Here is a 17,192-nt window from a genome sequence, read left to right as displayed (position 1 = left end):
GTACAGAGGGGGGAAAAGTAAATGTTGAATCTGTTCCAACAGATTCAAACGTACGATGCTGATATTGGCCCTGGTGTCATGAGAATTTCAGATACATGTTACAAATGGTTCCTGGATAGCGTGCGTTGGTGTTGAATCTGTCTTGCTATCTTTATATCTCTGACTTATTGCCACATTCCTGATGATTTCATTATGCTTAATGTGTCAAATCAAATCAAATCAAATCAAATCAAATCAAACCAAAAACAAGTTATTCCATTACGCTTTCTTTTGTTTTCTATTCAAATGAAGAGCAGCCATTCATGTGAACCACAGTTGAGAATGACTCAGGGCTGCAGCTAATAGCTCCTATCAATAATTCAGGCTCTAATCTGCGTCTGGAGACCTAACAGAAATGTGTTATATATGGGCTCGTCACACTGATCCGCTGGCTTGTGTCTAAAGCCACTACCTTGGTCTTGAAAGGATAAGAGTTTGTCCTTGCTAACATACCGCCTCAACTCCCTCCTGACAGTGCAGAAAACTAATATTTAGAGAAAGTGGCAGGGGTGGAACGAGTACCAAAATATCCTGCTCAAGTGGAAGCAGGCATTTTGCTGAAACTTTACTATAAGTAAAATTACTGGCGTAAAAAATAACTAACTTAAAATATAGGAATATAGGAAAGGATACTGAGTTACCTAAACAAATGTTCCATATGATCTTTCTCATGTAATGCATAAAGCACAAGATAGTGTTGTGCAAAAGCACAATACTATGTTCAGTGTTGTAAAAATAAGATTTTCATATTCATGTCATTATTTGATCTGTGATTTAAAAAAGACACCAAAAACATAAAATGTCCATTCCCATTACTCAATTACTATATGGATGTGTCTTTTGCTATTAGCTATACAACTAGCTAGCAACAACCAGGCTACCACAAACAATTATACTGTGTTATATAGATTATTATTATACTGTAGCTGGATGTTTGTTAACTAAGCTAATATCATGAATAAATTGAGCATTTAATGTTACAGTTTAACTTCCTTCATATGCTTGAAGAGGTTTGATGCAGATGCAATTTACCATTGGCCAGTTTCTGATGCAATGCTTATGGAGAGACTACAACTTGTCTTCTCTAATGGAAGCAATTTAAAATACAGCTAGGTAAAATACTTAAACATACTTAAGTAACAGTAAAATAAATGATGAATATATGTGACAGGTCAGTTGTATGTGAATTCAAATTACATTCAGGTATGTAGGTCTAATGAAGTGATATCATAAGTTCATGGAATGAAAGCAGATGTGCCTCGGACAATCTTTTAGACCAATTTTGGGTCTTGCTGCACTTGGCAAAGAAGCACTTCCCCTTACATTTCACTTTGAGTAATGGAGTCGGAGACGAATCGACAGATGATTCACAAGGATGTTGAGAAAGCAGTAACAACCCCCCACCCCCCTCCTCCCCCCTCCATGTAAGACATTTCCTTTGAGGTCTGGCAGGCTACCAGAGGACAGCTATACGCTTTGCCTGCAAGCCTCCTCTCCTCTGCTAATTCCGGTGACTTCATTTAAAAGGTGGCCTGATGATGGATTGGACTAATGCTCTTTCATGCCTGGAAAAACATTGGATACACAGGTTCAAATCCCAGTCACATTGTTGCATTTGTCTCTCTTCTGTTTTCTGTCCTTGCTATGTACTGTCTGCAAAATTGGACTATGTGAGAAATACTGGGTGACAGCAGACTAACTACACTTATTTTTTTTTAAAAAGAAAGAGCTTAAAGAAAACCAAACTGACAACCGCTGAAATCGTTTTTCCTGCATCATCTACCTGCCGAACGAGCCTTGAAAGAATCACACAGCGGCCTGTAATCAAAATGGAAATGTCATTATTCCCTTCTACTGCTCTTTAAACAAGCTCACTGCTTTAACACGGTGGTTGACTTGCTCCTAAGTGGAATATTTGCGACTGCTGAGTGGATGATGTGGCGGGTCTGGAGGTTTGTTCCGCCACTGTCAGTGAATGAAAAATGGTGCTTTAGAGTGAAGGAAGACTCCAGATGTAGCTATAGCAATAGCTTTGAGGGAGACCAAACTGTGGATTTTTTCTTGGAAATGCATTGTATGTAAATTCAGCAGATGAGAAAAACCATTATGGTAGGGACTTGCCTGCTTTGTTATTATCACCCTCTTGACAATGGATGTATAATGCACTAATCATGCTACACCAGTAGCCCCACAACAGCCTTAAAAAGTACTGAAACAATGTATTGTTGGGTCGACATGCACGACAAGAGTTTAACAAGCTGTTGCCACCCAACATCCTCGAAGACTTGAGTGAAAATCTTGCATCCTAGCAGTCTTGTTGCACCCTGGTCCATAAAACCTGTTTGGGACGTCCATCTTGAGTGTACTTAAGTATATTTCCACCCTCAGATGGAATCCCTCAAAGGAAAGTACGGATATTTTTGTGTAACTGCAGTCAGAGGACACTAGTTTGGGAATTTAGAGGCATGTTTAAATATGTCAACTTCCTTTTTGTGCTGTTCATACTAAGTGCTAGGCTTGGGCAGCTGTTTGACAACATCGAATATCGCGATATTTCGCGAATACTGCGATATTTATCGAATACCACGGATAATATTCCCACCTCACCCGGCCGCGGCACCATGTGTTGCTTAGATCACAATTGTGCAAACTTTTCAACTTAGAAACCCATAATCTACTAGTGGTAGAATAGTAAAAAACAAAAATAATCATAGCTGTAGTGTCATTTTATTTCAAGTGGGTTCCCTTTTCCACAATCAGCCGGTTTTCCTGGAAATGGCAGGAGTGAGCAAATTACACCAAATGCCCGTTGATTTTTCTTGAAAGTAAGATCAAATTTCTAGGCTACTATTATTATTAATAGTCTAGAAATTTGATTTAGAAGAGATACAATTAAAAACAAAACAAAAAAAAGGGAAGAAAGCAGAAAACTAAAACGACCGAACGATTTTGCGATATAAAATTTTGGATATCGCCCAAGCCTACTGGCTGCATATTCAAGTAGGCTATGTATGCATGCCTGTATGTATATTCGTATTAAAGATTGTTCTCCTTGTCACATTAAATAATTAGACAGTTTTTGGACCGATGCTCCTCAATTCAGGCACCAACTACTTGGACTAGGACTCGTCCATCCGTATCTGTGTGGATGGACTTCCATCTTAGATAGTTGGGGATGCGCTGCTATGGCGGGACAAGGAGGCGGTTATACTCCATAAATCTGCATATACCTATATGTTTTCTTACCTGTAGCCCCTCGATGGCCAGCCGCAGCATGCTGGGAGTGAGCTTGGAGGCCTGCTTGAAGGTGAAGTTACTCCAGTCGATGATGAGGATGAAGCCATTGACCTGGAGCTCTGGATCCTCAATCATAGATTCCAACGACAGCAGGATCGCCCTCAGTATATCCACAAATGTGTATCTGGGAGAAAAAGACCAATCGTTTCATTATCACTGTCAATATTAAGGTACAGAGACTTCAAAACATTTCTTTGCTGCCTTTTTTTGGTTTGACTGAAATAGTACAGAATAGTTGTGTCAGAGATCATTAGTTGTTGTAATGTCGTAAAACTCACTGAGGGAACTTAAGACAATAAGTTCCAGTCATGTTGACAAGCGTTTATCAGCGGAATCCACTAATTAATGAACTGCCTTCCGGTGTTATTTATTCTTTAATTAGTAAGGAGGTTTTTAGTGTCAGTTGTTCATGTGTCATAAAATTATTATATGCCGTGCCGAGAAGCGAGTAGATAAATCTGCCTGATGTATTTTGCATGTTTTAATTGCTTTCAGTGGTGTCCATGTTGTGGTGTTATTTATTATGCTGTTTGCTGTCTCCATGTCCGTATGTGTTTCCACCCAGCTGAAGCCTGGGCTACTTTACTGTCTTATTCAACATTACTGTTTTTATCCTGTTTTCTATTGCCTTCTGCAAGATACCAATTTTCATCATGGTTATCATTATTTTCATTTTTATCAGAGATAGATCTACAATTCATGTAACATACGTAGGGTACATAACAGGTCTCCATCTGGTAACTTTATCCAACCAGAAAGGGTTTCTGGAGAGTCAAATGCAATGCATGCTGGAAAGTATGCTAATAAGCTACCAATGTTTCTTATTAAACTTTAATATGATCAGTTTAGGACAGTGATTCTCAACCTTTTTCAAAATATAATTTTTTTCCAAATAAAAATCTGCTCAAAGATCGTAGGCCAATCACTTGAGAAACTCTATGAATCAGCCTACCATAATAACATATTAAGGCTGGCCAACAACATCGTCTCTGACCCCAACCACGTCCTGAACAGTGAATACAAACTGTTACCATCAAATCCGAGATATAGGGTTCCACGATTTAATAGGGTTAGACTGAAGCACTCTTTTGTACACCAGTCAACCCTAAAATTAAATATAGAGCTTAATCCCAGATCAAATGTACGTTGAAGGGCCTTGAATATTGCCTTTTGTGATTGTAATGATATGTTGAATGTATGTATCTTTGTGCCCTGTCTTAATTTTTGTCTTTTCTGTGATGTTGCAAATGGAGCTGCTGTGATGCAAGAAAAATTTCAGACTGGATCTGACAATAAAGTATTATCATCATTATCATCATCATCATCATCATATCAAGGACATTAGAGCCATGGACCCCCGTTTGATGAGATTTTGTCTCTTGGACACAAATCTGAGAATATCTTATTGTTAGATTTTCTCCAGAATTCCATGACTATCTGTATTGTAGGTAGAGAGATAACAGTGAAACTATGATCAAAATAGTCATTCTTCTACATTCTCTAATTGTGTTAACTTCTTGCAAAAGAAATAATGGTGAAGTTAACAGTTGATCAATTTGCTGGGGACCCCCTGGAACTCCCTCAAGGACCTCTGGTGGTCCCCGGACCCCACATTGAGAACCACTGCACTAAATTACACTTGGAGTACTTGTAGCGTTGAGAGATGGATGATGTGATGGTTCAACTGGTAGAGTTACACATTGACTTTGTGGTGCTGAATGGACAGCTCCCCAACCCAGCGCCTCACATTACTACAGTAGAGCTCATACAGAACTGACTCTATTCTAGTAGCCTATTCTCTGTTCTCTATCTGCTCTGTTTCTCTTTGTAGGTCACTAACTGGTGAGATGAAGTATATTTCCAACTCCGCCACGGACATTTCGACCCCCTCCCTTCATCACATTACCTGCTCTGGTCCCAGTTGGCTGCGAACAGGACCAGTATTTTCCTGCCGTATCTGTCCAGATTGGCCAGCACACCGGGAAAGCCGTCCTTCAGGGCCTGCTTGATGCCCGGGTCCGTGGCTTTCAGGTTCTTGAACATATCCAGGTTCTGCTGGCGGTACTCGAAATACTGAGCCAGCAGCCGGAACGCCTCGAAGTGGTTAAATTTCCTCGCCCGGAGAAATCGAAGGATAAACATGTCGTCTGTCCTGAGGAAGCCGATGTCTGGCCGGGTGATGATCATGTCCCGGACCTCCTGGATGTCCTGGTGTAAAGTCTCCGGGTTTTCTTTCAGCTCCACCTTGGCCTTCTCCAGGGTCTCCGGGGAAAGGCCAGCCTGTAAGTGAGTCATCCTGCCAACTGGTGTCCTTCCACCGGGACCACACCAAACCAGTTTCCAATGGAAGGTGAACAATAGAATAAAATCAAATGTTACAGCCAAACAAAGAGGGGAAAGTACAGGGGTGTTTTCTTTAGAGTTTTCTGATCAGACTTCAGATGCAGGCCCGCTCTGTAGACGGGAATCCACCCTGAACAGGCAAAGATGCTGCTGCTATGATGCTCCTATGATGCATCAACAACATATGGGCCATTCACTTCTAACCACAGCAACATTGCAATTCCACCTGCGCCCTCAAGAATTTAACTTTATGCTTTTTTTCTCCCCCGTTTACCGTCATAGGCTATATGTTGTGAATCAGTCTGGGCTTCTCCGGGCTTCAGGCTGTACATCCAACCTGCTGATCCGGACAGCCTGAGCTCAGAGCCGAGAGACAGCCGCTTCCATCCATGTCAAAGCCTCTCTCCCTCTCTCCCTCTCTCTCTCTCTCTCTCTCTCTCTCTCTCTCTCTGTAGCACAATGACGACGACAGCATCACCGTCTCCCCGGCATCGTTCACAGCGGCCAGGCAATGCGGCACCCTGCAGCAGCTGTTATCATCATCATCACTCCGCCTTCACAACGCATCTCCATCCACCGCCCCGAGTGATGCTGCCGCCGCCGCCGCCGCTGCTGCTGCCGCCAACCGCTCCGACAATCAGGGCAGAATCGGGCGCTCGGTTTCCGTCGACATCCGCGTCTTAATCCTCGCCGCTTCCATCACCTCTCTTCCCCCTCCCGGTCGCATTCGGTTAAATCATAATTCGCACTGATTCCCAGTGGGGTAGCCGGTGTAGCCGGTCGCAGGTCCGAGCGTTTTTTTTTTTTATTCCCGAGCTGCTGCCTTGCTCCCGGTTCCTCGGTTGCGAGGGAGGGGGGGTAAAGGGGGGGATTTGCCGTCAGACTCTCCGCCGCTGCTGCTGCTGCTGCTGTTGCTGCTGCCGTCTCTGGTCGTTGGGAAAGTGAGAGCAGAGAGAGAGAGCCGGCGATCCGGTCGGTCTGGCCGAGGGGAGGGGTGGAGTAGAGGGGGGGGGGGGGGGGGGGGGGGGGGGTATAGGCTGAAAAGGCAGCACGAATAAAAGGGATGGAGGGATGGATGGAAGGGGCACCTGATGGAGAGATGGGCGTATAGGCTGTGAAGGTAAAAAAAAAAAAAAAAGGGATTGAGGGATAAAGGGATGGAGAGGGGCACCTGATGGAGCGTTGAAGATGGAGGGATGGAAGGAAGGCAAGGATGGAGGAGGGATTAAGGGGTGCTGGAGGGTGGAGGATAGGCTTTTAGAGGCAACGCAAATGAAAGGGATGGAGGGATGGAGGGAGGGAAAGGGGGGCGAGGAGGTGACACCTGCTCAGCGGGGACCAAACGGCTGCAGTTTTACATGCTGAATTAATTCTTCTCACGTCATTCCACCTGCTTATCGCTCTTCTTGGTTTTCCCTGTATCATTCCACATGTCCGTCTGGGCGGGTTTTTACATGTTAAAATGACATTGGTACTTAATTAACCTTCAGTCTAACCTTCAGTCTGGGCTACAGCATGATCAACAGAGTAGCCTACAAAGGAGTACAGGCGACACAAATGAAAAGAATCATGATGATCACATAGGATTATATAGGACTCTTTCTGGTCAGATTAAACTGAAAAACATATACTTTCGTTTATAGGGATGCAAAAATGTGACAATACATATCGTGGGTCAGAAAAATGAATTGCGTTATTAGCTATATTTTATTCTACTCTAGTAATCACAAATGAGAAGCAATTTAACTTTAACAATTTCACAAGCTCTCCATCCAATTCTTTGCACTTTGTAATGACATTTTAAAATTATTGTTTACATTCTAGCCAATGCCATTGGTAGAAAGATTTGTGGCTCAGAATAAACATAATTATGCACAGTCATACTTTGTTGTCACTGAACTTTTATTTATTACATCCTATCTTGGCTGTATCGAATTGTGAACCCCATATCGCATATGGACTTGTGAGATAAGCATATCGTTCCATCACTTTTCAACTTCCTGCACTTACTTCACTGCTGGTTAGTTTCACTTTCATTGTTATATTTTCAGTGGGGAAGACAAGAGCCATGCGAGTCAGTTGGGTTATGAAAGGTGTGGCACTCTCCATAGGCTACCTGAAACCTAAGTGAGTCCAAATGTGATCTTGAGGTTTTTATTTTTATAATGAAGAGCAAAGTTCAAGTAAAAATCTCTCCACAAGTCTATTTGGAAGACAAATCTAAAAAAAACAAAACAGGGAGCAATAAGGACCACTGTTGCCTCTAAGCTGATAGTTTGGTGACATGTTTCAAATAATTTATTGACCAAATTATAATATGTTGTGAGTTCCTATGTACATAATACCTACATACATACATAAAACCTACATAATTTATCACACTGACCAAATAATATCTTATCAATCATCAGTCACTGCTCCACTGTGTCCCCAGAAATGTCTATTTATGTCAGCAGGTTTGAAGTTTTGGTGTTAAATTATTTTAGAGACAGAGACTTCACCATAGCCTGAAATGTGTCACATGTGTTGTGTGATTTATTGTCGGTCATGGGAGCCCATGCAGCAGGGTGCAATCGGCTGAATCGTTCCATCCAATTGATCGCATGTAGATGGAGCCACAGGCCTGCCACAGTGCCTTTGTACCTTTGTCTCGGAACCCCCGCCACCACCACCACCACCCACCCACCCAGACTGCAGGACCTCCTCCTTGCACCCCCCACCCCACTCCACCCCCCATCCCCCCAGGCTGGAGCAGATGGGCCCCTGAGATTGAATAGTAAATATTAACATTTCATTATTTCTTATAATGCTGTTTTTGGATGAAATCAAGTTCCCTTTCTGATTGGTTAAAATATTAACAAAAAAAAACGTTATTTTAATGGTTTGGAACATTCATATGTTCTTCAAGGGTTCTTTACAACACCATAAAGGTTTTATGTACAACCATTTCAGTATGGGCCTACAGAGAACCTTTCTAAAACAGTCTTTTACAGCACTATAAGGTTCATCTATATGGTACAAGCCTAAAGAACCGTTTTCTGGTACGACCTAGAACTCTTGTTGTTAAGAGTATAGGCCACCTGATAGTCACCAAACTCATAAAAATAAAACATAAAAAGAGTTCCTGGCTGATGTCCAAACACATTAGTCCTACAACAGTTTGACAAAAAGCTGTAGACAGTCAAATATCACCAGTTGGTAATGCATTTTTTAAATCTGATGAGTCCCTGAGTAGCTCAGTTTTAGACCTGGCACCACGAAAAGAAATGCATCCCAAGAACCTAAAACTTATTTTGTTTTGGGATACACCAGTTTTTCAAGCCCTAAAATGCAGAATTTATTTTTCAGTGAGCACCTCCTACTGAATTAACCACAAAGAAATGCCCTCCCACTCACAAAAAAATAGATCCAAGCAGGTTATGATGCTTTGCTGCTGCAAGGAAGTTTCTCAACTGTGGCACCATTTTTCCTCCTCAGTTTTTCTTTCTTTCTTTATCTTCACTGTTTTTCTTAACAATGGCAAGAATGCTGGCTAGCCCTCCATACCCCATCTCTTAAAAGCAGGCTGTGATGCTTCGGTGCTGTCGCAAGTTTCTCGGTTATGCTGCTATTTTTTCTGAACAAATCGTTACCGATGCCTCCCATACGCCTTCTGTCTCAGCAACGTGTGGATGTGGAGAGCAGCAGATAAAGGCCAGGGTCTGGATAATATCCTGTAACCCTGTTGTCTGTAGGGAGAAAAGGAAAGTGAGGAGGTGGGAGTGGGGGGGGGGCAGAGGGTGAATGGAGAGAGAGTGAGGGGGGTAGAGGGAAAAGGAGGAATAAGTAAGAGCGTCCCTGGGGAGAGAGAAGTGGGGGGTGGGGCGTGGGGGGTGGGGGTGGGGCAATAATTGCACTCGGCTCTGACGAGCTGGTGTTGGAGCAAATCAAATGAATTATGGACATGCATTGGAAATTACATCTGGTTTTGGCCCAGCTGTCATTTTTTTTAAGTAGTTCTTTGATTTGTCACTCGGTCTCTGAGGGCCAAATGGCTGATTACTGAATGACGACTGGGTCCGAAAAGACTTAAAATATTATAAAGTCAAAACTGGTTCACACTGCAGCTTAAAATGTCCCAATTGTGATTTTTTTCCCCTCACATGTAACAGATCTTTTATTCATTCATTTATTGTCTTTACCTGCTTATTCCTATTCAGCGTCATGGGAGGCTGAGGCCTATCCCAGCATGCACTGGGTGGAAGGCAGGTGCAAGGCACACAAAAATGTTCAACTTTTCAGAAAAGCGCCGGGTGACGTGAACCACTTTTTTCTCAGCCAACCAATCATGATCAAGGAGAGGCTAGCTGTTTCCCATAACAACAACAAAGATGGTGAAAGTGCTGGTGGAGAAATTGGTCACCGTTGTAAGTGAATTTCAGTTACCGCAACACTGATCATATAGAGGCAGTATGGGATTATACTGGACGTGTATTGGGAATCTGGTAAGCCTTTGTTTGTTGCACAACACTGTATCATCTGCTAGAAGTGTTAACCAGCTAGTTAGCGAGCTAGCCAGCTACTCAGCTAACATCAAATGACGTTATTGTGATCCGCTTTTTATTTCTCAAAAAAACGCTATGTGTGAACACAGCCTTAGTCAGCTTAGCTGAGTCAGCATTAGCATGGAGGACAAGACAGATCAATTGAAAGAAAGACAAATGTGACACAGCTGATTTCACTACTGTTGACAAACTGCACTTATTGTAAGTCGCTTTGGACAAAAATGACGCTAAATGACATGTGACATACAGACACGAAGACTGCTTGAACAAACAGTAGTTGTGTGTTGTAAAATATTTAGGAAGAACATGCAAAAGTACCCGTCACGCATCGTAATGTAACTGAGATGATGACAAAGTGTAAGCATCACTGTGAATAAGACTCAACAGAGGTGTTTGGTATTCTCAGCACAACATTACATCAGGCACATTATCCCCCGCACACATACACAAAGCAACTGTAGCATTTAGACAGAAGGGGCCTCATTTATAGAATGAGTTATATGATCAAATTTGATCTCACGAGGAGCGTACACAGAAAGTCATGTCAAAATAGTTATTTATAGAATTTCACTTAATGTGGAACTTGACATGGAAACGATCTCAGCCCTACGTCAGGTCTTCATTTGACGTACGAACATTACCTGCTGGTTATGCCAGACCACTTTGAACCAATTTGTTGTTATTGTCAACTTTGATTAGGCACAAAGAATGAACTTAAACCACCTTCTTCCAGCAAGCACTGTCGCCATCCAGACTTATGCCAGTGGTGACACATTTGTCCTGGGATAGAGGCAATGCACCGGTTGGTAGGAGACAGTTCGGGTGCCTCAAGTCCTCCCACTGTTGACTTTAGTCTAGACTTGTGGACAGAGATCCTCTTCTTACCCTGAAGCTTCATGTTGGCCCATTTGCCTTAGACTTGAGCTGGGTTAGTCCCAGTCTGCAGCCATAATACAACTGCCATGCAAGGTAACCCCACTGTTGAGGCTTCCAAAAAGAGTGCGTGAGTCTACCTCTGTAAGAAGGGAATCAATCTCCTCCTCTGTGAAATTGGCCTTCATCCTTTTTTTCAAGCATAATTGCTGTGTTTCTCAACCAAGCTTATTTATAGGACATGACACTAATTGAGTTCCAATCATGGGACAAAATTGGCGTTTGTTCAAATTGGAGTTTGTGATTCATAATTGAAGGTGCATAAGACAGATGTACTCAATTTTCAAAGAGTGCAGCCCATTTTATAAATATTGCTTGCGTCCATTTAAAAAATGTGAGCACATGAATGTTTAAGATTAAGTTCAAGAACATTTTTTAGAAATGAGGCCCCAGTCTGTATGTTTCATAAACCCTGAACTCTGTTTCCTTACCATAACATTGTATTCCCATTGACAAGAGCTTGTTACGACTGTTAATTTAATAACTTCCTATTAACATAATAACAGTTTTCAGTGAATAGTGTAATAATCCTGCTAACGTAATAGATGTCACGTTAATGTAATAAAGATTATCTTATCTTATCCTGTTCACATAATAATGATTAATTCAATTATTACTAAATTATTATTATCATATTAAATTATTAATTAAATCATGGGGTTACATTACTGAGAAGGCTGACATTTTCAGGTTTCAAAAAATGTAATAAAATAACTGATAATAATAATAATAGTCAAAATTCAATACACAACTGTCACTCATTTACAAATTTGATTATTGACTATAATGCTACATCTGAAAAAGGGATGAATATGTATGGAAGAGGGCTTTGGTGATCATTGCAAATATACAATTTCAACCTTCCTGTTAATGCAATAAAAGCCTATAATGTCATAGTTACATAAAAGTGTAATGTATTGTGTAATGTAATGTGTATGTATAGTTATAATAGTTACATACCAATATGAACTTACATTAACAGGGAAAAAGTTACTACATTAATGGTAGGTAACTTTTTTTACATTAATGCAAAATTCATTACATTAACATGATTATCATACTATTTGCTGCAAATTGTTATTACATTAATGGTTTATATAATTAATGGGAAGTTATTACATTAACAGTTATAACAGAGCTTTCCCATTGAGCCTTGCATGGATGAAGGGCATGTAGGCTGACTTGTTCTGGTTGGATTTAAAAGTGAATAACGCTTCACTTCAGCTTTGAAATTAATATACTGAAATTACTATTCTACTGCTTTAGGAGAGTTCAGTCTGTATTAGCCAAATGAAGATTATCAGATATCTACTTTAGCCAGAAACGAGAATTAACAAGAGATTTTTTTCTAGTTTGAAATATGAAGTCAACAAAATCTGTCTCCCATTCAGTGTCAGTGCAGCAGCTCCATGCTGTGCACAGCATGGCATCACAGATTTAATATGTACAATCATGGTTCTCTGTCTCCTGGCTTTGGGAGAGAACTGATCTGGTAAACACATATCACCATAGGCTACACAGAACATGAATTTGTGAAATAGTTGCATTCCCTTGAAATGGAGGTATATTTTTCCATTTGGAGAAAGGTCCTGGCTTTGAAAGGACATGGTAAAATTCAGCATAAATTACAGATATGGCATGGGACTAAACTAATTTATACATCGCTGTATAGTGGGCTTTCAGGTGATGTACAAACTCTGGCGGCCATATTGGAGGTCCGCAGCTCTTGTGCAACAGTAGCTGTGAACAGGGTTTCTAAACATACAACTTGGTCGCCTCAACAGAATTGAAAAGACATGGCTAATTTCTGCTTGTTAGCTAGCTAACCATAGTATCTGGTCAATGTCTTTTTGTAAACACATCTGATTTGTACACTAGCTAATCTAGTAGAAGCTAACGTTAATAGTGAATGGTATATTAACATTAACATCAGTTGCTTTGCTATATTATGCTGCTGGCTAGTTAGCTAGCTAACAGTTTGTTCAGGTTAACTGAGCTGACTCTTCTCAAGCTACAACTCAGAGTGTTTTGGAGTAGAGACTAGGGCTAAAGACAGTTTACTGTGTCACAGTAACCTACAAATAACAAATTTACCTTATCAGACTATTCAATTGTATGTGTTACGTTACTGAATTGACCTACATCTACACTACAACATTTTTTTTCCAGATATCTTTCTTTTTCTAGCCTTGTTGTTAATACATTATTTGTGCACAGACAATTCTCCAATGAACCTCCATAATGGAGCCAGACGTTGATAGGTTGATAGGACATTTGTGACACAACTGCAAAACCTCTATATTGGCAAACGGTTTTTAGTGAATTCTCCAAGGTTTTTTGGCTACTGTCGCTACATGAACCTGATGACGCTACAGAGGAAACAGGAAATCAGATTTTCAAGGCTTTTTAGCCAGCTGGTAGACAACCAGATTTGAGTCTCCTGAGGTTACCAGTCTCATCCTCTGGATCTAAGTGACTCATTCTCACATTGGCAGATTCACAAATGCAGCAGAGCTCAGTGTATTCAGACACTGTCATGATTTACCAGAGGCTAGCCGGCCTCACAATCACACTAATGAATGAACCAGCCAGGCCACAACCATGGCCACTCTCCAGCCAAGTGGACTACCATAGAGTCAAACGGTATCAATCAGATACAGTTTAGATCTTTGCCTCTTTATTCAGGATTATATTCTGCATACACTTGCTGCCTACAGTCTGCAACCATTATGAGGCCTTGACATTTCAAAAATTTCATTCAATCTACTTCTAAAATAGGGTTCAACCGATATGGGGTTTTTGAAGGCCGATACTGATATTTTTGGATTAAATTGATATTTTGTGTCAATATTCAATATCTGCCAAAAAATTCTAAAACATTGTTCAAAACAAAAAAAAATCAGTGTTTCCCCCAGAATTGTATTCTTGCCAGGATGGAAAAGCCTCCGAAACAGCACTTATAACCTGGGACAGTAAAACTCTCCATTGAAACCTAGGATAGTATTTATAATAAAACATATTCATACATTCTTGCGTGAAATCTGATCGAAATGTCTCATTAGAATGAGTTCAGGTTAAGGGCTTCCCACAGACAACCAGTGTACTGATCAATTCCACAATAAATATGCAATTAAACTCATCATATCAATCATATAAGACTATACCAGGTCTGATTTTTAATAAAAGGACAATATCAGCTTCATATAGTGCTCTAACCCTGGTTGACATGTGTTGTAGGCAGGCAGTGATTCAGATGGCTCTAATGGTCTGGTGCTGTTGGTTTAGCAAAGTCATGCCTGCAGGCAGCGCTAATAATACGGCTGCTGCCATTCATCTGTCTCTATGTGTTTGTGTGAGTGTGTGTGGGGAGGGAAGGGGAGGGGGGGTGCTGTCTCTCTCTCTTTTTCCTGTGTAAACTATATTTGCCCTCATGAGTGTGTGTGTGTGTGTGTGTGTGTGTGAGAGAGAGAGAGAGAGAGAGAGAGAGAGAGAGAGAGAGAGAGAGAGAGAGAGAGAGAGCTCAGGCAGCAACATGCTTTGAGCTGCTAACTGTATGACTGATGAGTTAAACAGCATATGGTCAACTGGCCCTGAAGGCTGACTCAATCTGACTAGACTGACATCTGGTAGGAACCTACAGAGTACAACATACACACACACACACGCTCGCATGCACACACAGACACACACACACCAGCACCACCACCAGGAACGAAACGCTGGGATACAAACACACATACACACACATTCAACTCATCGTCAGGGGATTAAGAGGCTTGTGTACAAACTCCTTAAAGACAAATTAGATCATGTTTAAATCAGGCTTAATAATATCAGTTAGAAACACTGAATGTTTGGTTGTTCACCAGACAAAACTCATCATTTCGAAAAACTCATCAGTTTGATTTAATGGTAAATTTGTTAATTTTTTCATTCTCTTTACTTGCTTAACACTAGAATAGCCAATGGAGGGTCTAAGCAAAGGTCAACATGTTGTCAATTGAAGGGGGTAAATATAATTATAACCACTGTTACCTTTTAGATTTTGAGAATATAACAATACTGGTTTGTACAGAATGTAGGTCTAGGAAAAGTCATGGAGGACCATTTAGAAAGCAGAGATATTTTAATTCTAAAATTCAAAACTGACAACAGCTTAGCCTCTCTAGTGTTATGTTTTTTCCAGGCTGATCATGGGGGGGCTGGAGCCTATCCCAGCATGCATTGGATGGAGAGGTGGGTGGGCAGGACACCCGACGCCCCGTGTTGGTAAATGTTGGAGTGAAACTATTTTTAAACTGCAATTAATGGTGGAGGGGCTGTGGCTTAGTAGGAGATCATGTTCATATCTTGTGGGATTGCCCCAAATGATCAGAATACTGGCAGAACATAGAGATCAAAGAGATTCTAGGATTAAACTCACTGTTGGATAATGGATCCCTCCTACATATTAGGAATGTTACCAGAAGGCTTAAATGAAAAAAAGATACAGATACAGATACATTTACTAGGAATCTTATTATTGACAGCCAAGAAAATTATCGAACTCATTGGGGGAGGGAGCAGTTGAAGAATGTAAAATAATGGACCAGACAATGTTTTATCTTGTAAGATTTATATGTAACAAGATACATGATGAAAATAATAAAAACTGTTGTGGCTTTAATATTGCACTTTAACATTCCTATCCATTGCTCTGACATTCTGTCTCCATGCCAGTCACGTCTCAAGTCTCCAATGGCCAACTATGCAATTAAGTTAAAAGCACAGCAGCATATAAATGGATTAACAATACCCAGCACTCCACAAAGCAGACATTGTCTATTCAGAACAATGCACTGCTAAAGGAGGACCAGCTGATGGCAGCATTGATGCAGTTAATAGTCCAAACTGACTGACCCTGCCTCTGATTTCAACTAAACCTAAACTCTGTTAAGTAGCAGATAAGGAAATTCTTTCATGTTTTATAAAATGTTGTATTAACAATTCTGTTAATGCAGCTGTTAATGTGATTAGGACACATTTTGCACATCATGTAAGTATGTTTTCTTCATATTCCCATATTTTTTCTGATTTGCATATAGCTTGATTTTTGTATAGTACATAAAACCATACATATTTTCAGTCATTTTTTTGTCTGTTTTTGCTGTAATTCAAATTTTGTTTTCATACTTTTATTCATACATCTCTATTTAATATGTTCTTGACACATTAGTAGTAGTTGGAATTGTTACTTGTATTATGTGTAATACAAATATACTACTACTACTACTACTACTATTAATAATAATAATAATCCATATTCATATAGCACCTTTCAAAACACATCACTGAAATAAAAACAAGCAAAAAAAAACAATAGAGACAAAATATAATTAACAGTAAAAACACAAGGTTGTAAAAATTAGTTCTGTGCAGTGTCTTAAAAGCATCTACAGAGGGAGCTTGATGTTTATTGACTGGCAGGCTGTTCCATAGTGTTGGGATTCTGATTTCAAAGGCTCTATCACCTCTTGACTTCAGCCTTGACATAGGGAGAGTTAAAGAGCTTTGTGAGCTGATCTAAGACTGTGTTCTTGTACATTGTAAGTTTAAAGGTAATCAATAAAATCTTGAAATCAATCCTAAAATTAAGGCACCCACTGTAAATTTGCTAAAATGTGAGTTACAGTACATGCTCTGTTCTATTAGATCTAGTCAAAAGCCTAGTGGCTGCATTAGAAATGACCTGATGCTAGATATATTTAGATATATCTGAACAACACCCTCTGGAGCTGAAACTTTCAGAATTTCTGGCAATAGCAGGTGGTTATGGAGAGATTCCTGTATCAATAATCACAATAATATGTAATAAAATGAATAGTGGTGAAAGGCAGATGGAATAATCACTTCGAATATGTAGCACTAGCACTAGAAATACCACTGATGTGAGATAGAGGCAACCAATCACCTCCACCATGGTCTCATTTGTTTACAGTAATTTTACCGCGGTATCACTACTAATTTGACAATGATATTGATGGTTAAAAATTATAC

At 40.4% G+C, this 17,192-nt stretch overlaps 1 protein-coding gene across 1 annotated transcript in view; it reads right to left on the bottom strand.

Annotated features, from left to right (window-relative positions):
* The window catches only part of clvs2 (clavesin 2), a 58,936-nt gene extending 53,305 nt beyond the window's left edge, over positions 1-5,631 (bottom strand). Inside the window, exons 1-2 of the mRNA XM_071927329.1 lie at positions 5,243-5,631; positions 3,286-3,460 (exon numbers count right to left, since the gene is read on the bottom strand). Coding sequence (XP_071783430.1) covers positions 3,286-3,460; positions 5,243-5,631 — 564 coding nt within the window. The remainder of the gene's footprint in view (positions 1-3,285; positions 3,461-5,242) is intronic.
* Between the last annotated feature and the right edge of the window lie 11,561 nt (positions 5,632-17,192).

The sequence above is a fragment of the Centroberyx gerrardi genome, chromosome 18, assembly GCF_048128805.1.
Source record: "Centroberyx gerrardi isolate f3 chromosome 18, fCenGer3.hap1.cur.20231027, whole genome shotgun sequence".
In the NCBI taxonomy this organism is placed as follows: domain Eukaryota; kingdom Metazoa; phylum Chordata; class Actinopteri; order Beryciformes; family Berycidae; genus Centroberyx; species Centroberyx gerrardi.
This window is presented reverse-complemented; position numbering and strand designations above follow the sequence as displayed.